At 37.5% G+C, this 24,778-nt stretch overlaps 1 protein-coding gene across 2 annotated transcripts in view; it reads left to right on the top strand.

Moving 5' to 3' along the window:
- gse1b (Gse1 coiled-coil protein b) overlaps positions 1–24,778 on the top strand; it is a 174,372-nt gene that overhangs the window by 52,979 nt on the left and 96,615 nt on the right. For both annotated transcript variants that reach the window (XM_073815714.1, XM_065275759.1), the window contains exon 2: positions 1,328–1,505. In XM_073815714.1, coding sequence (XP_073671815.1) covers positions 1,328–1,505 — 178 coding nt within the window. The remainder of the gene's footprint in view (positions 1–1,327; positions 1,506–24,778) is intronic.

Raw genomic sequence — 24,778 nt, 5'->3', positions numbered from 1 at the left:
TAGTCACGTGTCCAGTCCAGTCAGTTGTTTCGTAGATCCTGCCGCTCTTCTCTTCTCTGCTCTTGTCTCAGGTCCTGTTGCCGACATTCGGATGCCTGCATCTGCCCGGGATCCTCAGCCGGTGTTGTTGTCCTCATCTGAACTCTGTCCTATTCTCCGGTGCAGCTGGGTTGCCTTGTATTAAGGCAGTACACCAGCCTTTCCGGTTTTCTGAGGAGTTTCGTGCTGATTTATGTGGATTACCTTTCCTTCGGAATTCCTGCCTTCAGTGAGGATTACATCGCTGGACGCTGCATGTGGTCTCCTTCATCTCCAGTGGACTGAGGATTAATTGTGTTTTCTCTTATCTATCTTTCTCTTCTTTTCTGAATAAACATCCTTTCATTCGCATGAGACTCGACTCTGAGTTTTTCCTGACATTAAGACCTCTCTGAAGTTTCCCTTGTTTCCTTTTTGTGGTCAGACATCATCTCATAATTTCTCACCCACTGTGGTACTGTTTACTATCTTTTGCTTTAGCTTTTCCTGCTGATGGATCTGTAAATGATCTGTCACATAGGGGCTGTTAACACTTGATTTCAAGATGAGTTTTGGTTGATTTGGTCACAGGTGGATGAAGCAAAATACAGGTGTAAATGGGGGAAAACATTTTGAACTCATCCACTTTTAACCACATTCATAGCCAAGTACTCTAAAATACATTATACCTGATTGCTTTTGTGGTGTAGACGCTCATGTGGTTGAAAGTGAAAGTGAAACCGGCTACTCTCCGCCTACCTACCTAATTTGTAATGTATCAAGCACAATTTTTTTTCTCCTGACTTACTTGACAACACTTTGCAGGCCTTTTCAGATGGTAATGACGTGCTGTAAGGCATTCTGTCTGTTAGTGACCCTGATGAGGAGATGTTTTATTAAATCTGTATCAGTGATGTCTGTCTTTGATGATTTATATAATGCTGTGATCTTTTTCTGACCCTTTGCTTATGGACAACCACAAATAGCCAAAAACACTTACATTAGTCCTACACTCAAGGTTTCTCTGGAGGTTTCAAAATTTGCAAATGATGTATAAGACTGGCCATGCTTACACATAACAGATTTGTAGCAACCTGACAGAGGTATTGTTATGCATTTCATATGCACAGAAGGTATATACCAGAGGTCATTTATTTATAGAGATTGCATATAGATGTTGTAAAGGTAAAAGACTATTTTAAGGAAAATTAAGTGAAAAATCGTTTATGACTAAAATACTGCATAGGTGTAGAATACAATATATTTGGTTTAAATATTTTTTGGAATAAACAGCCACTAATCTTTGCAGGTTTTGTTGGTGGAGGAGTCTATCAGCAGCAGTAAGGATGTAAAAATCAGGCCACTAGCGGTGACTGCAGGAGATCCATCAGAGAAAGACCACCCGGCATCATCTGAACCCAAACTGACCTCTTCCCCCTCGTCCCCTGGCAGCCTGAAATTGGAAAAAGGAGAAAGGTCAATGTCAAGTGAGTATCCTTGAGTTCAGACTCTTTAAAGCTTTCCTGGTTTTTAAATGTGGTGTTAGTGTCTACAGAAACACTGTCCTCTGCCTGTGTTTTCATTTTTATTGTTTTGGTGTGCTGAACTTCTTTGGCTTAATGAATAAATATTTTGGTTGGTTGGTCATATGATGCTGTGTATTTACATTCCACAAATAATCTAATCAAGATCTAAAATTTACACTTATCCGCTCTGTCGATGGGAGGTTGGATTGAATTTGTAATATTTGAACTTTGAAAGTGGATTTATTTGATTCTAATGAAATTCTGTCTACATCACATTTTATAGGTGTTGTTGTGAACAGTTTTTTAATGTATTGAACTGTGTTGCCATGCTGTGTTAATATATTTCCAAGACCAAGAAAACATGAGAATTAATCTGGGTCTTTGAAGTACAGTGTGGGATTTATAGCTGTATGTTTTGTCACAGGGTCAGATGGATGTGGCTGTTGTTGGTGGCAGTCATTATTCCTCCAGAAAATAAAAGCTATTAGCTCAACTTCTCTAGTCCACATGTAGATACCCAAATCATTAAATGGGTCAATAACTTCATTTTCTGTTATTTTGTACTGTCCTCTGTCGTCCACTAATAGCTTTGGAAAAGTTTTGCCTAAACAGTTTCATAAATTGTATGTAGTAGCGTATTTTCTACCTTGATTTTTAAAAGATGCCATTTTGTGGGTGTGCCAGATGGAATAATTAAAAGTAACTGCCCAATGCTATTATTGGGTAAAACTAGCATGTTTACATGGACAACAATAATTCAATATTAATTAGATTAAGACAATACTCTGATTAAGAAACTACCATGTAAACAGGGATTTTTGTTTACAGACTAAAGGCATATTTTAAGTAAACACAAAGTAAATTAAGACAGGTGGAGTTTTCCTATTTTAGTCACATTATTGGAGTGCAGCGTAGACATACACTTTATCATACTATTAACATTGTGTGGAAGCCTGCAAGGTTTGCATTAAAAATAGAGACCAAAGATATCAATGGAAGAGAAACATCTGTAAGCTAAATGAATTGCTTTTTGAGTAATATGCAACTTCTCAATATGCTGCTTCTGAGGGTTTTCAGTCGAGTAGTTTTCTTTCCTTACAGTAGGAGATGGGGGGATTGTGTCAGCAGTAACAAAGAGCCAAAGTTAGATGTCTGTACTGGGATAAAAGTGTCCCAAAACATTTCACACAGTGAACCATGCGGAAAATGTGACTGCGCTGCTTTCCTCCTTTTTTTCAAAGCACTTGGGCGCTCCAGAGCGTATGTCATTGCCAAGTAACCTAAACATTGATTGAGTTTGTGATGAGCACCAACTGGCTCCTATGCACATGCATGTTGGTTAAGAAGCATATATCTGATACTTGTTTAACAGTTTTATATTTCAAAATATTTGTATGTATTAAATATAAGCATTATATATAAGCCCACTGTAAGACCACAAATTAGCAAATCTCCAATGAAAACATATAACAACTGTTACTGAACTTAAATGAAAATTTGAACTGAATAAAGTGTTAATGGAAGCCTATTTAAGTGTTCCTATAGTTACAGTATATGATATTAAAATCGTCCATGTCACGAGTGAATCATTTTAATGACTCCGGTTTTAATACCAGTCTGAATGGTTCATTCACAAATAAAACTAATTTGGTTCTAAAGTTCAACTCACTGATTCAGTTATCCTGATGCTGTTTTAACTCATTTCCACATTTCTTTTTGAAGCTGCTGCTGTGAAGCTCTCAGTAAATCAAGTTATTTTTTGGCAGAATGTGAGTTTTAGAAAACTACTCTTTATTGATGTGTGTCACAGCTCATGTGATATTTGTGCAAAAGGGGGTTTTCAAGCAAGCAAAAATGAAATGATTGCTCAATAGTGCATCCAAAGAAGCCACAGTGATCTGAGGAAAAAATGGTTTTCCAACTGGTTTTGATAATTTCTGTTAAAATGATGTGGGGTTTCTTACTGCAGCCAGCAGTCATTTGTGTTGGCAAAGAGGGAAAGTGAAGTCTGAGCCGCAGAAAACTGTATAATCAATGAAAACTGTCTATACACAGTCGTCATAATGGTGCTGACTAAACTGATTAATCAAGATTTGATTCTTTACTTGGTATCTTAATCTTCTTGTCTCTATTTGCATTTTTTTATTGAAGCCTGTGTTTGGTTTGATTGTGAGGACTCTTTACAATTAGACTGCCATAAGGTTTCTTCACAGTGGCTGTTTTGAATCCTAGCGTGCTGCCTTCACTGTCTACATATTTTAGGGAATTTCAAATGCTCTTAATGTTCAAATTGCTGTTTTTGTTTATTAGAGTAATTAGGTATTGACTTAGCATCACACAATGTATAGCTTATAGTTCTTTAATTCATTTATTTTTATTATAAATTTTATTTTAAGTGTTCCCATAACAAGCCTTGATTCCTTGAAAAGCTGCCTATCCATTTGGTTAGTTTGTCAGCCTTGTGATGGACATTTTTACAGGATTCAATGACCAATCTCACAGTCGAATCGTCGCAGACGTGTTATGAAATGAGGATCATTCCATCTTGGCTATATAAGGGTGCACATTATCTGATACATATCACATATAACAGCTTTCTCCAATATATTAAATGTATAGCGGAGGATTTTCTTTTCCGGGTGAATCATCAAGACTATTGGAAATCCTAGTTGTCAATCATTCTGGTGATATGTTTACATAAGCCGTTTTACGTGCTCGTCCCTTTCTGTGCATTATATCTGTCAGTCGCGAAGTTTCTACTCGACAGGTAAAGTTTGCCATGCTATTTGGAAAAATCCATTTAAAAATCCTCCATCCTGTTGCAGATATAGGATCAGTGTGGAGCACGAATGGGAGGTTAAAGTCTGGATATGCCAAGACTTGGGGGGTTTACAGTCTTGTCAATTAGCCGGTCAGACGTTTTCTGGTGTGCAATGGTCCATTCCACTGGCGTTTGCGAAAGGCATCTGGGGACCTTTTCTCTTCCCTTGACTGTACTGGTTCTTGAGTCTGGAGTAGTTTGTAGATTGGCTTGGCCACACGTGAAAAATGGGGGCTGTGATTCTTTAGTACTATCACTGCTTCAAAATCACAAGGGTCTATTCTTACCCCATTGGCCGACACTAAGTGACCCACCTAACTGACTTCCTTGCTGAAGAGTTCACACTTCTCAGGCTTTAGTTTTACTCTGGGGTGCCTAAGAGTGTGAAGAACTTTTCCGATTACACTTACAACAAGGGGCAGTTGTAGCGTAGTGGTTAGAGCGTTGGGCTTGTAACCAGAGATTTGCCGGCGGGTTTCAACTGTGATGCCCTTGAGCAAGGCACCTTACCCTAATTGCTCTTCAGAGCGGATGCACAGAGTTGTGATGACGACACAGCTCTTTGTGATTGGTCGCCTCTTTGATGACAGTGATCACATGCATTTCAAGTTTAATCCAACCTCCAGTTCCACTAATAAACAATTTAATTCATGTTTTTCTTACAGGTAAAACACGTTTATATGCATACATATGTGATATTGTGTCGTGAAATAAAATAAAAAGTAAAATATCAAACTCTATTGGTATTTTAATAATGTAGGCTTGTTTCTCGTTATTTTCGGGCATACAGTATAAACACCAATTAAGATATTAGATATAAAATGTTTCTGATTGCAAATTTTTATTAAAAGGTTTGTTTTTAACAAATTTACCATCTAATTCACTTAATTCGCGATAAAAACTACATCACTACAGCAAGCAGCAGGTGTCCGGCTTGACGGCTCTGTCTTCAGCTCCTCACTCGGCTGGAAGCGGCAAACGTGCCGATCGGTCTGCGCAGTGCAGCATGATCTCGAACACACCTACTAGCTGCATCTCAGTCAGCTCCCTTGTTCAGTAGTCGCCCTGATCAAGGAGTCTGGCATTTTAATGACTGTCTCAATTGGAAAATCCTTCCAGTGCACTGGACGTTTTTTCCCTAAGAATTCCAACAATGCAACACAAAAACTGGTGAGCATCAATGTTTCTCATGTTCCCTTACAAGTAATCACATGACCTTTTCTTCAAGTGCTCAAACTGAAATCGTGTGAGCCAACTCAATACACTTTATGAAATGCGACAGAACTTTTGAAAAGACAAACGTTTGTTTTAGTTCTAATATAAACTAACATTGCGATAGAGGAAGGGACCATTGCCTTCTGTTGTGCTATCTGTCGTTTTCTGTGCTTTTCACTGCTTCTATTTATGTAAAGCTGCTTTGAAACAATTGACTTTTGTGAAAAGCGCTATATAAATAAAATTGAATTGAATTGAATTGAACCATGATCTGTCTAAATTCCTCTGCATTTATGCACGGATATGTAAGAGAAAAATAAAAAAAAATTTCATTATAAATATTTTGACAAGAGTTTAAAAATTAACATAGAGAGATGTTGGTTTTGCTGGCTGTGGATGAATAACAGCTTTGAATTATCACAAAGCCCTTAATCAGTCACGTGAAAGAAAAATAATTGAACACTGTCCCAATGTGAAGTGACCTAGGGTCCTTACGGTGCCCCAACCTGTGTAAATTATATACCGATTCACAACCTCGGATCTGATTGAGATGCAGCCACAGACATGATCATGACATAAACCTCCTATAAAGGAGTGCCTTCCAGACACACTTAACCCTCTGGGGTCCTGAGCAGTTTTGACCTGCACTGACATTTGTGCTTTTTCAGTTGCTTAAAAAACATAAAAATGGAAAAAGTATCACAACACTGTGTTCAGCACAAACTGGGCTAAAATATTATCTGAGCAACATGTATGTACATGTTTGTATTTTGAGAGAAAAAATTGTTTATAAATCCACAGAACTCTACTAAACATGTTTTCACAAGACTTTTCAAAACTGGATCTACTGTAATAATCTAGAGTTTTTTCTTCATCATGAGTTGAAAATCATTCTGCCTACTCATTTACATAAAACAATATATTGATTTAGAATTTCTCAGACACTTTTTGCTTAGAAAGGCCATATGTGAGGAGGCGTGATGCTCCTGAATAATCTGTGATTGACACCTGAGGAAACAATTCAATAAAAAAATTGTAAGTATACCTTAAAGCAGTGGTTCCCAAATCCAGTCCTCGGGACCCCCCTCCCAGCATGTTTTAGATGTCTCCTTATATGAAACACCTGATTCCACTCATCAGGCTCCTTCCAGCCTAGCCTGATGAGTGGAATCAGGTGTTTCATATAAGGAGACATCTAAAACATGCTGGGAGGGGGGTCCCGAGGACTAGATTTGGGAACCACTGCCTTAAAGAAACCATGGTTTTAATACAGAATTATTTTTGCTAAATCCAATATGTATTACCATGTTTTAATTGTGACAATCAAAACTGATTTCTGTAATGAGACAATGGTAAATTTGTGGATACTGTGGTTTAGCTACAAATACTATATTAAATCATGGTAAATTTAGTAAGGGATGAGCACACATCAGAATACAAGCAATGACAATCAGTACATTAACAGAAAAAAATTTCATTCAATAAATGTACAATTAGTCTGTGACCATCTTCCAGCTGGCAATGTAACTGTTACATCCCACAGAGGTCATTTCATTACCATTACAGTAATTCAGTAATTACAGTAATGTAGTCAACTCTACAATCTCCTAACGTTGTGAGATAACCATGAGCAGTCCAGTTACGTAATATATTTGTAATATTTTGGTAATTTCATGACTGACTTGCAACGTAACTGTTACGTCCCAGGAAGGTACAGTCATGTCACACACCCCCACATCTGTGTGCACGTGCTTCAGATGTGTCAGGCAGCGCAAGGAAGATTAATAACTCTTATTAAACTCTTTTAACATTAATCAGTTCGAGATCACAAACTTTATCTTTCTTAATAACTCTTATAACATCAAGCAAGTCTTGATGTTAAAAGCCACTTCATTTTCTAATTCCTGCATGTTTTAAAACCGAAACCAAAATGTCAAACGTGCAAGTGGATGGACACGCATCCTTTGTGTATTATTTAAGCATTTATGATGGTACACCTCTCAGAAAACATATAAATTAAGATCATTTTAGATGTTCAACGATCATTTAGAGCAGGGGTCTTCAACGTTTTTTGGGTCGGGGACCCCTTAGATAAGAGAGGCATGGAGCAGGGACCCCCTAATACTACATGTGTAAAACAGAGATATTTAAGTAAGCAGTAAGGTACGAGAGGCTGCCTTTTTGTATTAGGCACAACGCAAAGTGGAGTAAAGTACAACTGATGACCAATCAGAATCAAGGACTGGAACTGTTTTATAAATAGAAACAAACCATATTGTCACACTATATTAAAATGCATATTTTTTTGTTAAAGTAGATTTAGTTTTTATATTAATATAATAATAATAATAATAATAATAATATATTATTTTAAGGTATTTGCAGTGTAATATATTTTCATTTTACTGTGAATTGGACAAGGGCTTTCAGTTTATAAAGAAGACTGATCATGGTGAATGGCACAAAGACTGTCTATTCTGGTGGGGAAAGAGGTTGTGCTACTTTATAATTCTGAGGTCTGTTGCCTTTCTCGTGTATCATCATTGTCACGAGTTTAAAGGGATAGTTCGGCCAAAAACGATATTAAACCCATGATTTACTCACCCCCAAGCTGTCCGAGTTGCATATGTCCATCGTTTTTCAGACAAACACATTTTCGGATATTTTAGAAAATATTTTATATCTTTCAGTTGATTAAATGTAACGTTACGGGGTCCAGCAATAGTCCACGACCTTCAAGTCCAAAAAAAGTGCGTCCATCCTTCACAAATTAAATCCAAACGGCTCCAGGATGATAAACAAAGGTCTTCTGAGGGTAATCCGCGCGGTGTTGTTGTAGAAATATCCATATTTAAAATGTTATTAACGTTATAAACTACCTTCCGGTAGCGCCGCCATCTTAGACTCAGGAGAGAGTATTAGCGTAGTGTACGCACTTTTCTTAGTGACGTATGACAAATTCGGAGGGCGGGGGCACAGAGCAGCAGCAGAGAAACTCTGTACCCTGCGTAAGCACTCATCCTGAATGCGGATGAGACTAAGATGGCGGCGCTACCGGAAGGTAGTTTATAACGTTAATAACATTTTAAATATGGATATTTCTACAACAACACCGCACGGATTACCCACAGAAGACCTTTGTTTATCATCCTGGAGCCGTTTGGATTTAATTTGTGAAGGATGGACGCACTTTTTTGGACTTGAAGGTCGTGGACTATTGCTGGACCCCGTAACATTACATTTAATCAACAGAAAGATCTAAAATATTTTCTAAAATATCCAAAAATGTGTTTGTCTGAAAAACGATGGACATATGCAACTCGGACAGCTTGGGGGTGAGTAAATCATGGGTTTAATATCGTTTTTGGCCGAACTATCCCTTTAAGTAACGCAGGTTTATTTTCTGTATAGCTTCATATCAGACTCAGGAGAACAACATGCAATGAGTCCGAGCGCATCTCTTTGGTGAAACTTTTTGAGAGGCGGATTTCAACCTGACTATGAATCTTGCACAAAGCACCCTCACGGCGGGCGTTTCATTAATTTTTAAATGCGAGCGATAGTTTTGTCACAGTTTAAAATGCAGACGCGGTGTGGGGTCATTTGCCTGTTGATCGCACGTTAATCGCACGTTATATACAATTTGTGGCGTTAAAATTAATGTGTGTATACACTTTATTATTGCGTTCATTTTGACAGCCATATGCACTTACACACGTCTTGTTTAAAATTAGCATATAGTTCCTTGCTCTTTTTACTGTGTTAAAATAGTACAATACTTTCCTACTTAAATATGTGTGACATCAAATAAACATAGGTTAATTTTTATCTAAATGTAATCAAAAAGTACTCAGATTACATTACACAAAATATGTCATCTAAGAGATTAGGTTACTAACTACAAATTTTGCTATGCAGTTTGTAATCAGTAACTGATTAATCAACTCAGATTTATGAGTCATGTCAACAGAAATGAGTTGTCACAACTTATAAAATATAGTTGAGAAAAGTCAACTTAAATTTATAAGTTATAACAACTCACCTGTAGTTATAACAACTCATCTCTAGTCAAGATAAATAATAGTTAGTTGAAATGACTTGTAAATCCGAGTTGATTCAACAAAAAAAGTATTTTTTACAGTGCATGCGCATCAATAGTTAATAGATTAAAATACACAACACAGACTAATGTTTACATGGGAAATAAAAACAGCACATACATAAATATATATTATGTATAATACGTTTTGAAGTTACTGTTAAATGTTTGCAATGTATTAAGGATAATTTACAGACCTACTCTTGGTTGATGCTTGGGCAGCATTTTAAATTTAAGTTTAAATAAATGTGTGTATTTGCAGCAAAGTAATGTACAGTTAAAAACATAGGTAGATTACATGTCATGGAATTATGTTGTTTTCTTTAAACAGCATCGCCTTGAATTAAATATACGTATAAGTTTACTTTAGAGTATTTATTTTAGGTTATAAGTATAAATTTCTTAATTGGTTAGGGACCATCTTGGCCCTCAGTGTAACATTAGTTGCAGGGTAAATTTAAAGAGCCTTAAATGAAAACATTCTTGATTTCCTGTTTCAGTAAGTCTGTTAGAACAGGCATCTCCAACACCCCCCCCCCACCCCAAGGGAACCACTACCACAACCCTCTGTCCCACAACAGGCGCTGGTGTCCTGCATAACATCATCAGGATTAAGAATGACATGGTCTGGCTGCATTTCTCCATCCTGAGGGTCTGTCGGCTCCAGTCTGGCTGATGTGAACCAGCTGGGATTGCACATGGTGTTAGCAACTTATTCTCTAGTTCTCCCTCCCACACACACACACACACACACACACACACACACACACACACACACACACACACACACACACACACACACACACACACACAAAGTCTCCAGAAACCTTTCGCTCTGTAATACATTCACTCTCTGGATTTACACAAGATCTTTATTCCATCAAGCCCACAAACTTTAGCACCTACTTTTACAGAACCCCTTTCTATTTCCTTCTGTATTACACAAACACCGCCTATTTTTGACAAAGACCCTTCTGCTCTAACTTTAGTAATTTTCATTTAACATTTAAATAAATGATCATTATGTATTACTTTGTTGATTCCTGTTCCACATTCCAGCATGGTTCTTTGTTTACAACTGTTTAAATATAACTAATATAACTATGATTATTTTTTGTGTACAATTCTTATTTAAATTAAATTAACTGAATTTACCTAATTTTGAGTATTCATTCATTATTATATAAATATCCAATAGACGTTGTCACAAACTTATCAGTACGTAACTGCAGTTTACCTTACTGCAAGGTATTTAGTTACGTCATGGCGACCACAAAAAAAGTGAAATTCCTGGATTGTTTGCCACAACGTAACTTTCCGATGTTGCGAGTTAGTAATCATAATAAACATAATGTTGTCAGAACGTTGGTGTTATTAACTGGCAGCCCTTACATGGACACAAAAAAAGTTTGGTCATCAGATTAGCTTGCAGTTACGTAACAGTCACATATTTTGGTTAGCTAGGAATAGTATTAGAAAGTACATTATTAGTATTATTGTATATTTGTATAATGTATTTACACTGAATAAAAGTGTCCTTTTATTGTGGCCAGCCTAAGGAACACCTGTGCAATAATCAAGCTGTCTAATCAGCATCTTGACATGCCACACCTGTGAGATGGATGGATTATCTCGGCATAGAAGAAGTGCTCACTAACACAGATTTAAACCGATTTTTGAACAATATTTTGAGAGAAATCGGCCTCTTGTGACATAGAAAAAGTCTTAGATCCTTGAATTTAGCTCAGGGTCAAGAACAAAAGTTTTCTCAAAATCTGCCTTAACCCTTATTTGTCTGAATTATATTTTAGCTATAATTTAAATTAACCACATACAAAACAAGAACATTTCTTTCTTGTTGTTCCATCTTACATTCCTGCTTGAAAGGCTCATTATGAAAGTCTTTTTTTCTCAGGTGTTAATCACAGATTATTCAGGAGCTTTCCAACCTCCTTGCATATTGCCTTTCTAAGAGAAAAGTGGGTTCGAAATTCCAAATCAATATATTGTTTTATATGAATGAGTAGGCAGGATGATTTTTTATATCATTTTGAAGAAAAACATCTAGACTACTAGATCCAGTTTTAAAAAGTCTTGTGAAAACATGTTTTGTATGGGTTTTGTGGACTTAATATCATTCACAATTTGCTTTTTCAAAAAACAGGCATAACATTTTCTCTTAAAAATACTAACTTGTACATTTTGCTCTCATAGAATTGTAGCCCAGTTTGTGCTGAACACAGTGTTATGAGACTTTTGTCATAATTCTGCTTATAAGCAAGTGAAAAAAGCACAAATGTCAGTACAGGTCAAAACTTCTCAAGGAGGCCGATAAACTTAAAGACCCCAGAGCGTTAACCTGCTCTAGTTTGATTTACAGCCTTTTACTCCAATCGCCGAAGCAGATTTTCCCACTCTGACCCAAACCCCTCCCACTCTTAATCAAATCCTAACACTCTGACCCAAATGCTCTGAATTGTCGAGCCCCTCCCAGTCTTCTTGTCACCCCCTTACAGTGTGTATTGGAACTGCCAGTGAAAAAACTAAACAGATTTATCAGTAAGAGTTTTGCTTGGAACAGTTTTGCCAAGTATAACAGCTTTACTTTGCGTTGGGTGTAAACCTGACTGCATATTTGTGTGCCTGACTCTTATACCAGACGGCTCAGCAGAGTGATGCTTCAGAATCAGGTAACAACATGCCTTGATAACAAAAGCACCACTTTTAGTGCTATTTAGCATCATTTAGAGTGTATATTCTGAGCACATCATTTTTGTTTCATAAAAATCCCCCTAAAAAAAATCTGATTACTTCAGTGGGTTAATGAAGTCATGGGACTAGGCTGTCATATGAATGTGAATCTGAAGCAGATTTTTTTATTACACAAAAATTGTGAAATGGACCACCTGCTTAATGTTTTGCCTGTTCATGATAAATAAGATTAAAGCATGGCTCTGGACTCTGTCTCTGATGCCACATGTCACCATAGATAAAAACAGATTTTGTACTTAAATCATTACCTAGGAATAATCTCAAAGAAAATGGACTGTACTTTGAAAATCACAAGTGGACATCAACTGCATTAAAAATCAGAAAACAAAAGTACATTTATTAAAGTGATATCAGTTAATGATTGCCCACTAAATATGAACTCTAAATATTGAAACTTTTTTATTTTCTTCATATAGCGTTTTGTTCTTGAAGTCTAATTTATCAACAGTGGTGAAGAAGATAACTAGAAAGTGATATTTGGTCCACTCATTTCAGGCATAACTAACAAAAGAAAAACACGTACTGTACACAAGGGAATATAATAATATAAAAGCTGGTGTTAATTCTTGTCTGGAACTATGTTAAAATCTGCCCATAGGGCTCTCTGCATTTCCATTTTCACCAAAATTTAATAATAATAATTTATAATATTAATAATTCCTTACATTTATATAGCGCTTTTCTCAGTACTCAAAGCGCTTTACATATGAACGGGGGAATCTCCTCAACCACCACCAATTTGCAGCATCCACCTGGATGATGCTACGGCAGCCATATTGCCCCAGAACGCCCACCACACACCAGCTTATTAGTGGAGAGGAGAGAGTGATTTAGCCAATTAATATGAGGGATAATTAGTAGGCCAATGGGCAAGTTTGGCCAGGATGCCAGGGCACACCCCTACTCTTTTTCGAAGGACATCCTGGGATTTTTAATGACTACAGAGAGTTAGGACCTCAGTTTAACGACTCATCCGAAGGACGGTGCTTTTTGACAGTATAGTGTCCCCATCACTATACTGGGGTGTTAGGACCCACACAGACCACAGGGTGAGCACCCCCTGCTGGTCTCACTAACGCCACTACCAGCAGCAACCTGGTTTTGCCCAGGCGGTCTCCCATCCAAGTACTGAACAGGCTCAGCCCTGCTTAGCTTCAGTGGGCAAGCTGTCTTGGGCTACAGGGTGACATGGGAAGAATTCCTATCTGGGAAACCGCCCCATAAACCCCAGATTTTAGTCTCACTGTAGCCGTTATCACAGCGCTACAAAACAAAACGCGATCGTAACAGCAATGTGTAAATATTTAAAATGACACATAAGTTATGTATTTTTTTTTTACTTATGTACCTTCTAGATCCCTGTGTTCTGCCACAGAGCGATGGGTTTGTGGTGCCATGCCTAAAAAGGAAAAATCATTATCGCGTAACTTCTCTGGATCTTTTCCTCATCTGTGGAATGATCTGCCGGTTTTAACCCTTGGCTATTTACTGTGTTATATTTAATGAGAGTTCTAGTTCACTTATTTTTTGCTGTTCTTGTGTTACTCTCATTGCTTCTATTGTTATCATATTTGTAAGCCATTTTGTACACAAGCGTCTGCTAAATGACTAAATAGTCCTTTTCACACTGACATTACGGAAAATACATGGAAAATGCATCCAGGATTTTTCTGTGATTGTTTGATTTTTGGTTCATTCACACTACCAATAATTTTCCAGAATCTGTGTGTGCGTTCACACAGATACCTTAAAGATATTGTTTATGATAAGACTATAAAAGAGGGTGTGACACACTGTTCTGTCATGCTGGTGAATGATCTCTGCTTTAGTGCATATAGTGATGAGCTCCCTGATATCTTCTTCAGTACAGTTTGCAGACATTTCTCGTTGTGAATGTAAATCTCCATGTTAATCCCTCGTTTTAAGCAGCTGAACCAGATTTGTGTGGGGTTTTTGTCAATTAATTAATGCAACAGGCTTTCAAATATGTTCATTGAATTTATCAGTAACTGATGATGAAGTGCACAGTTTTCAGTAATTCTTACTGAACTGTTATGCGAATGTCACTGAAGCTCATTTTAAATCTGTTGACATAAACAGAACATGACAGCTCACTGTCATGCTGTGTCTTGTCTGTTGTTTTCTTAAAAATGCTTGTGTATCTTAAGTTAACATAGTATTAACAAGACTTTAACAAGAGTTTCTGCCTTACTTTAATACAGTTTTGCATATAATAGTTTTATATGCAGCCATGACCAGATCCATATTGCTGTCTTCTGCCGCATCTCTTATTTTTCAACACACATGAAAACCACAACTGGCAAAGGCAATTTATCTTCCTAAGTTTGTTTACAGCTTGTGCACCCTGGGGCTCGTTCTTAGTATGTCGCTTATTACATCTGAGATCAAAGAAATCCAATATGATGATATTGTGGTAATTATGGTCCTTCTAACTTGGTTCTTTGAACACCCCTGCTGTTGATGATTAGTATGATCAGCAATGATCAGCAATGATCAGCAACACTGTGATTGGCCGGTTGTTACAATGGCCAAAGAATATCCCAAGTTTTTAACCCCTGCAGAGTGCTAATGTAAAGGTTTTGTTTTGTCTTGTCATGTTCATGTCTTTTATTTTGGAATTCTAGTTCTCATATTCATGCCTTTTATTTTGATATCGTTCAGTGTCATGTTTGTCTCTTGTTTTTTGTGTCTTGTTCTGATTGGCTACCTTGTATTGTATGTCATGTTCTAATTGGTTCCCTGTCGCTTTATAATTTTTATAATAAATCCATTTTAAGTACATTTTTTGTGATTCACTGTATTCAACATAAAATCATCCTACAAAGTGTGAAGAACATTCTAATATCTTTAATATTGACTGAGAAAGATGTCAACGATTGAAATCAAACTTTGATATTCGTAATAGTGAAATGTTGTGTGTTCATAACAGCAACAGAGGAAGCAGAATAAAAAACAGGTGGTGGTCCGGCATCTTAATGTGATGTGATGTCCTGGCAGGAGAGATGTGTCTTGGGTTTAATATAAACTGATTGATTGTATAAATCCAAAGTCCCACAGGCAATGCAACACTTTCATTACTGATAAATTAACTTTTAATTCTCTTTATGTTTGTAGCTTATCATGAGATGGTGTTTTGCCCTCCTTTGTGCAGTTGCAATTAATACACCAACACTTTTAACAGTTCCTAAGGTTGATAAAGAAGTGATTTTTTTATGTTAATTTTACATTAAAAAAGCAAAAAGTGCAACTGTGATATTTATCTGAAAATTAACTGAAAGTCCTACTTCTGCTGAGTCTGCACAGAAGGGTGTAGTAAAAAATATAGATAAGGATGTTCCATGGCCTACCAACAGTAGTTGTCATCATTGTACAGTCTACATACATGTGCCAAGTTTATTAAACCTCATTAGTCGGAAGGACGCGTGTTATCACAACAAGAAGTTATCGTTCAGCTCTTTGACATGGGGTTTTTAAAATGCAGATGAACATTCACAATGAGAAATGTCTGCAAACTGGACTGAAGCAGAGATCAGGGAGATCATTACTTTCTGCAATAAAGCTGAGATTATTGACCAGCATAATAGAACAGCGCATCACGCTCCTTTATGATCTTATCTCGATTTTTCAAGAGAGAAATCCTGACACGAGTCACAGACAATACCGAGCATCACCTTAAAGCATTTGCTGTCAGCACAGTAAGAATGTAAATGGTAATGGTAAAGTAGGATGTTTTAGCTTTAGTGACAGTTGCCAAAAAGAGGAGAGAAGTGACTGGTAGTGACAGAGGTCGGCAGCCCTGAGTAAAGTCTGTTACTCACAGAGAATAGCAGACAACCTGGGGTAAGAAAGTAGCACGAGCTGGTCTGGAGGACAGAGGACAAAGAGTATCTCAACATGATGTTAGTGTAGAGCGTAAGGTGTCAGCATGATAGAAGTGGGAGGGTAGAGACGTTCTGCTTTTTACCAGAAAAACCAAACATTGCATTAGGTGACTTAAAATGAAACTGAACTGGGGAAGAGTCGCAACTTGTGTCTTGAACAGTAGTAATGTTTAAACAGGATACACAGCGAGTGAGCGAGGGTGTGGGCAATGTGGCAAATTGTTTTAAACAACTTTGGTGAAGAAATATGGATGTTATAATGTGTTCGCCTTAAGCAGTGTTTGTGTGGAAACGTCCATAAACAAGTGCAGGGGTAAACACGTAATTTGTATCAACATTATTAATAAATGTTCTGACATTGTCCGTTCTAAATGCAGGTAATCCTTATTCTCCATTCCCACATAGTGCTTACCAGTAATTTACCAGTAAAGACTGTATGTGTGAAAGGAACTATTGTCATGTAACCTACCACCCTACTGAAAAATCCAGCTAAGACCAGCATAAGCTGGTAGCTGGTTTTAGCTGGTTTAAGATGGCACTAGCTGGTTTACGCTGGTCCTCCAAGTCTGACAAAGCTGGTCATGCTGATGGACCAGCTAAGTCCAGCTAGACAAGCTTAAAAAGTGACCAAAACACAGCTAGACCAGCTTCCTACACCAGCAAATCCAGCTTCCTACACCAGAAATACCATATAAAACCAAGCTGGGAGACCAGCAAAAACCAGCACACCAGCTTATGCTGGTCTTAGCTGGATTTTTTCAGCAGGGCAGTGTCAGTTTTGACACGTCATCTCCATTCACAAATCCTTTCCCATGGCCTCATGATAGTTAAGTTATAGTATAGTTAAGTTCATCAAATACACACTTTAGAATCCAGCCAAAAGTAGGTGGTTAGCCGGTCACTTTTCGCTTACTCTTTTATGATTACTGTAAATGTGGTACTTGTTTTGTCACATACTGTTTCTTGCTAACTATAGTAGGAAGGTATGTGGCTTCAGATGTCTCCCTCGTACTGTCATGTACTCTTATTTTGAAAATCTGGTCCTGCGTTCTTCTGTTGCTGTGTTCCCACCTCTTTCCCTTACGTTTGGCCCCATTGTTTGTTGCTAAAGACATTAATTAAAACCTCACCCATATCCCTGTCAGTTACTATGGTGTTTTAGTTCATTGGTTTCTCGTGTGTATATGTAGTCCTGTCTGTTCTTAGTTTGTTTGTCAGTTGTTGTGTGCGTGTGTATGTAGCCTGTTGTTCCTGTTTGTTCTGTTTTTTTTCACGGTTCTGTTAATCTCTGCAATTGTGGATTGCTTTAATATACTAAAACTGCATTTGTTTCTGCTTCTCTTGCTTGCCTGTCTGCCTAATCGTTATAGATAGCACTTGGAATAAAACCAGGTCACGACAGTAAGGATAGCCTGAAAGCCAGTTAACAGAACCAACACTGCCCGATCAGGCCAGTGCCGCATTTCCACAAGAGTCTATTGAATTTTGTTAGTAATAGAATAATACAATAAATAATTCTCCAGTTCCAAACTATATACTAGTATTAACATAATTTAAGAAATTCCTAGGTTAAGCTAATGTCAGCCGCCTTCCAGTAAGTAAACCATCATGTCGACAGTAGTCAAGGGGTAAGAAAAACGTGAGGAAATCAGGCTAACTGAGAGGGCCAGTTCTCATCTGACACTGTACAGCTGCAATCCACAACTCAGTTGCAATCTGTGAACCAAGGACAAGACAGGGAAACAGAAACCAGGCCGATACCACAAAAAATTCTGGCATCGGAATCGACGAGTACTTGAACCCATGTACCGATTCGATACCATTTTCTTACTTAACCTAGTAATAAAGCTAAGGTTGAAAAGCTAGCGGGGGCTGCGTCAGACAGAGTTACAGCACGCACGGAGATGAGAAAGGTATGTATGGACTTATCTAACTCTGGGGAATATGGTGAATAAGCTAAATTCCCAAAATGTGTGCGTGTTCCATTAAGCCCCCAAAGCCCCCCCTCGATCGCAACGTGACACGACTTCCTTAAAAGGACTTTGACCTGGGGTCAAAAGGGGTCTATGGTGTTAAAGGGTGTGCTATAGTCTATAAACAGCAGCCTTACATAACTCCCTTTGTTTCTGTCGATGTGGGTAAGAGTGGTGTGCAGAATGTGGAAAACAGCATCCTCAGTGGATCTGTTGGGGCGATAGGCAAGATAGATGTGAACAAGCAAGCCGGCAAATCGCAGAGAAAACACGGTCTCAACACTACATTATTACAACCGAGGTTACTATTGCACAGTGCCTGCCTTTGTGCACTTCAGAATCCAGCCGAAAGTAGTAGGTTATCTGGGCACTTTTCGCTTACTCTTTTATGATTACTGTAAATGTGGTACTTGTTTTGTCACATACTGTTTCTTTCTAACTACATAGTAGGTAGGTATGTGGCTTCAGATGTTTCCCTTGTCCTGTCATGTACTCTTATTTTGAAAATCTGGTCCTGCGTTCTTCTCCCTTCAAGCTCGTCCTAGTCAGTGCGTGTTTGAGAGAGAGAGAGAGCGAGAGAGAGAGAAAGAGTGCCGGCAGATGCGTCTCTGAGCATTAAATCCAGGAATGTGACCACTTAAGTGGGTAATTGTTGACCTCTGACCCTAGGAGCCCGTGTGGATCATTCTCTGTGATGACAGGGTCAGTCCTTGCTTATACAGCTGTAAAACACATAATCAATGTAAACACTCAGCCCATCTAATGGTGTTTTACAGTAAATTAGACATTATAATATCCTTCACTCATTTCAACACAACAATGTAATTATCTTTTATTTACTACAGAAAACAATACTTTAAAAAATTTAACAATAATTGCACGATCGCAAACTTATCCTTGTTATCTTGTTTTGTGTGTGTGTGTGTGTCTCACTTTGCTGTAAACTGGTCAACTGTACACTCATAAACCAGATGACCTTTGCCATCTCTGTTTCTTCCAACTCTTTTTTTGTTTTTTATTTCCCTAGATGTCAACAGTCACAGACAAGACCAGAGGCAACATACTAGATTTTGCCTTATGGTTTGAGGATTTAGCACTTAAACAGCTTTCGCAAGTATCTATGAAACCGCCAACGGAATTTGTAACATAAACATATACATACTACATAAACAAATTTGATGACATGTTGCCAAATTGCCTATAAGACTTTAGCTCTGCAAAGCTTTTACATATTGACACCAAACTTTGTGTGTTATTATCACATCACACTAACCCCACATAATTCAATTGGGTGGCACTTCGATGTCTCGTCATTACAACTCATTGTATTTGTATGTTTTTAAACTTTTTTTATAATCTGCAATTGTCTAAATATACTCAAATAAATACATGTTGTATGGATGTAGTATTGATTTTGCCTTATTGCTAAATATATATTTTATGTGTATATCAATACATGGTTCATGCATATATTGCAAAATATTGAAAAACAAAAGCTCCCATACATGAATATTTATTTGTTTCCTATATTACATTGTATTATTCAATATGTTCACATATATTTTGTTTCATAATAAACAATTCTTGTACCTTTTCTCTGAGAGTGTATATCGTGAAGCCCTGTTATATTAGTTTATTTCATAGTGTAAAATGAATAAAGCATTAATATCACCGCACACATAAATGTTTTAAATGTTTTTTTGAAATATTACCTAATAGTTTCAGGTTTAGTTCAGATCTTTCAGTATTCTTTCGTTTTGTAGGTCTTTATACTTTTCAAAACATATAAATCTAGTTTGTATGTATGATGGTGAATGGTCATAGGTCATGAGGACATGGGGGGTTGACTCTGATGACTCAATGTAAGTTGAGCAAATCACTGCTGACAACCCTCAGAGACTAGGGTAGGGGTCTTCGTGATGGATAGATGGGGGAGCAGAATGCAAAGAGTCAGACTGCAGTCAGGGAGGTTGTTATAGCTGGCAAAGCACAACACTGAAGAATGCACTATGACCACGAGAAGTGGAGGAGAAACACTTACGCTACAGATGATGAAAGAGCGCAAGAAGAAGTGAAGGCGAGTGTGGGGGAGAAGATGTGAATCACTGCAGGCTCAATGAGGAACCAATTAGATAATGTGCTGAAGCAAGCTGCAGGCAGTCACATTAGTGACCACTGGTCAAAGGTCAAACACAGATGTACTGTACCTCAGAATGGGGAGGAGAAACACGCTCAGTGCTTGATCTGCATATTTTGTATATCATTATTTTATGTTAAACAAACCAACTGCAGTTGAATTGATATTAAGTGGAAGGCACAACCAAAAAACGAGATTTCTGAAAAATGTATCTCATTTTGCAACAAAACTCTCCATATATTTTTTGCGTTTGTTTGTGTAATATGTTGCAACTATTCCATTCTGCAGAAAAACCTTCTGTGACTGGCCAGTATTATTAGTTTTGTGTTAATGTTGCTGTCATGTGATGCCCTCAGCTGGCGAGTGTGTTCATCACATATATTGTGATTCTCTAGGCTGTGTGTTTCTTGACATAAGTGTATTATCTCCTTTGAAAAAGGCCCCATCATTTTCTTTTGAGCTTGCAATGAAGACATTGAGTCTTGTATATTAATGCAATGTGCATTCTGCAAGCATTTCATTCACCTGAGTGTTTTTAAAGTGCTGCATGAGACCTTGCACATACAGTATGTGTGTGAGAGTGAACCGCATATTGCTGTGTGTTGTGAATGTGTAATTCTGTAATGGTGTTTGTAAGCGTGTCTCATACAGTTGAGTTTAAAAAATAGCAGTGCAACATCAGAAACCTGTTAAAACACTGTTCTTGGTAGCAGAGTATTTCTGCATTGGAAATGATTTACTTACTGATGTAGTAGTGTAATATAAAAACAAAAGACCCATTGGTAATGATATCCACACTATTAATTGATGAGTTATTGACTCGTTTATTGAAATTGGCATGATCAAAATAATACGAGTGTGAAGTTTAATTAGACTATTAATTTATTTTGTAAAAACATCTATTTTTTAGTCCTTTATTAAGAAAGAGGGGAGTTTTAATAGGTTTTACATAATAATAATTTTTAATAATAATTATTATTTATCACATTTATATAGCGCTTTTCTACAGCACTTTTAATATGAAAAGGGGAATCTTATCAACCATCAACAATGTGCAGCATCCACCTGGATGACTACATGTAGTCTTAGCCATTTTATCTCTTACTTTTCATTTGTGTATATGTCTTTTATTTTATATACTGGCACTTCCTGTTTTCAGTCATGTGAGTGATCACATGACAGGCCTGCGGTACGCCCACTGAGTGGCAAAAGACAGAGCGGCAGCATTTGTGCAGTGTGAAATCAGCAAAAACACAGTAAAAACGCAATGGTAATGGTAATTTTTACGAAATGGTAAAAATCTGTTGTGCGATAGACTTTACTAACAGATTTATAAGAATTCGGAGCTATCAATTTACACACTGCCAAAAAACACTGAAAGGAGAAGTAAATGGATCGTTCATGCTAACGTCCACTGACCACAGGTGGGTTGCTAGGGTCACTGTCAAGCAGAGGTTTTACTTTCTACTTAAAAGCATTTTTCAAGTATTTGTATTTTACTAGTGTTTTTCTTTGGAAAACATACATTCCAAAGCATATTATCATAATTTTTACTCTATTACATTTCAGAAACAAAGTTTTTGTTTTAGGTTTAATATTTAAGTACATTACCATACTTTTACTCAAGTAAAAGTACACAATTGTAATGTAATTAGGTATTAAATAAATTTTAATGTGCAATATTTCAGAATACACAGTATGATTCTATGCTTTAGAACAGGGGTTCTCAAAGTTTACATTCAAAGGTCCAAATCTGAATTCTCATCATTTTCATAGGTCCGGAAAAACTTTATGTAAATCATTTGTTTATATAACAAATCAACACAAATAGTTTGGGAAAAAAATAAGTGTTTTTTGCATTTAAAGTTAAATTTTTTAAACAAACACAAAAAATATGCCAGAAGTAACCAGGTGCAAAATACAGAGCAACCTAATTAGAGAAATGGCACAGTTTGTTCTCCATCAGATGCATAAACCATGGCAAAAAAAGTGTGGTTGGTAGGCAGAGACACTGACCAAAATTAGGGGTGCACCTATAAATTGGCTGATGATGCTTGCTTTGCTTATCAATGAATTACGGTGAACTGCCGCTACATCCAAAAGCCAGGGGGCGCTCTCGGGCAGAAACTTAATATGCGCTGCAGACGAAGAACTAGACACACGCATCTCCAGGAAATGTCATAAGGATATATTTATATTGCTGTTCTTCAAACCTTTTCAGGTATTTCATGATAATAAAGAATATGTATAAAGATTATGTATGCCGAGTGTTGCTTTTTCAAATGTATGTTTTAAACGACTCCAACCAACAGTGATTTCAGATTGATAAGGACTTACTGATCAAAAGCCGTAGTACATGAAGTAGCTGTGCATAATATCTGGGTGTGATGGCTACAGCGTTAGGACATTTTTGAATAACTCGTTTTATTTTCGGACCAGAAATACTCTTAAATCTAAAAAGAAAAAAAAAACTAAACGAATGGTTAACAAGTTTAATATGCATTTGTAAAATAGCAAATGCACAGATTTAATCAATCACATAGAAATTAATGCACTTGTAATATGAAGTGAACGCGGGTCCGGATCAAGTTCCCGTCGGGTCCGGATCCGGACCGGAGTCCGGACTTTGAGAACCCCTGCTTTAGAATGTAGTGAAGTTATGTTTTTCCCAATACAAACAACCTAATAAAGCACAGATGCTTGAAAAATGTAACTAAAGTTACTACTAAGTATTGTCCACCTCTGCTATCAAGTTCAACTAAATTCAATTTCAGCCATTTTGTTAAAAGTTTGCCACTCAACGGGGCGAGTTCCGGCGTGGTCACGTGGAAAAGTGACGTCAATGCATACCCTCTATAGAGGGTATGCAATGACATCACTTTTCTATGTGACCACACTGGAGCTCGCCCTCTTGAGTTGCAAAACATTCAATACAATTGCTGGTTTTCATAGTGGCTGCTGCGAAAACGCCAGTAAAACTGACTATTATCAGCTTAAATTGAATTTAGTTGGCCTTAACAGTGACCACAACAACTTGCCAAACAACCAGTAGTCTGTAGACATTGGCATATGGCCAGACATTGCTTTTCCTGACATACCGTATATTTTTGTCTTGCCTACACTATTAAACCATTCCACCTTTGTAGAACACAAGGCTCATCATAATGGATGTTTTTAATGAAGGCTCACTGACAAAACTTTGCAATTACACAGAATAAGAGTATTCATTGGTGTATTTTTTATAGGATTTTTTATCCAAAATTTTACATACCTGACTTATAGCTACTGCTACTGATTTACTTCTCCTTTGAGTGTTTTTTTGCAGTCTGGAAAAAGACCACTCCTCATTTTCGTTGAATCTGTTAGCACAACTTCTTTTCCCATTTAAGACGCATTTTCACGCTATGCAAATGCATCGCACAGACTTTTTACCGCTCAGTGGGTGTAACCGCTAGCCTGGCTCCGCCCTCCTACGTGCTTCCGCTTATTTTTCATTTCACTTCAGCAGTACGTCTGGGATGGCTCTATAGAGTTTCATTTTCTCCTGAAAAAATCTGCAGGACCAATCAGCGAACAGATGGGGGTGGCTAAGAACGATGATGTTGAGGTCGTGCGTCAGTTTGAGTTGTAGTTCAGTAATGGCAGCGGAGAAAGACGTGAGAAAAGCTATTCGGTCCGTTGTTGCAAAACTGCCGAATATACAGAAGTTAAAGCCGGAGCAAGAACCAGGTTTGCTAACTTTTGTTTGTCTGATTATTCTGACTTGTTGTTTCCGGACGGTTTCGGTGCATGATATACGTCACCACCACATGTTAGCGATTGGCTTTGGCAGATCCTGAGTGACTCTGGGCATATCCAATAGTTTTAAACTTCAACAATGGACCCTCCTTAACGGAAGTAACGCTTTGCAATGGAGCGTGGCCAGACTCTCTGTACAAATGAAATGAATGTACGAGAGTCTGGTTATACCAGGCTATGTAACCGCAGTCACGTTTGCCGAATGTGACGTAACGTGCATTAGAGGAGGCAGCAAAGAGCAGATTGTTAACTTATGCTATAGCTCATACTAACGGTTGCTGGATAGTGGAGTTACTGTTTTTGACTTACCTTTCCAGTTACGGATTGTGGATTATCACTTGTACTGTATATACCCCAGAGAACACTGCACATTTGGACGTTTAACAAGCAACAAAAAACCCGAAACATGAAAGGAAACAAGCAACAACTGTTAAAACGGATTGAAGAATAGTCAGGATGGCAAAGATTCAGCCATTCATCACCTCTAGAAAGATCAAAGATGATTGAAGATGATCTG

Source organism: Paramisgurnus dabryanus, chromosome 9, assembly GCF_030506205.2.
Source record: "Paramisgurnus dabryanus chromosome 9, PD_genome_1.1, whole genome shotgun sequence".
Classification (NCBI taxonomy): domain Eukaryota; kingdom Metazoa; phylum Chordata; class Actinopteri; order Cypriniformes; family Cobitidae; genus Paramisgurnus; species Paramisgurnus dabryanus.
This window is presented reverse-complemented; position numbering and strand designations above follow the sequence as displayed.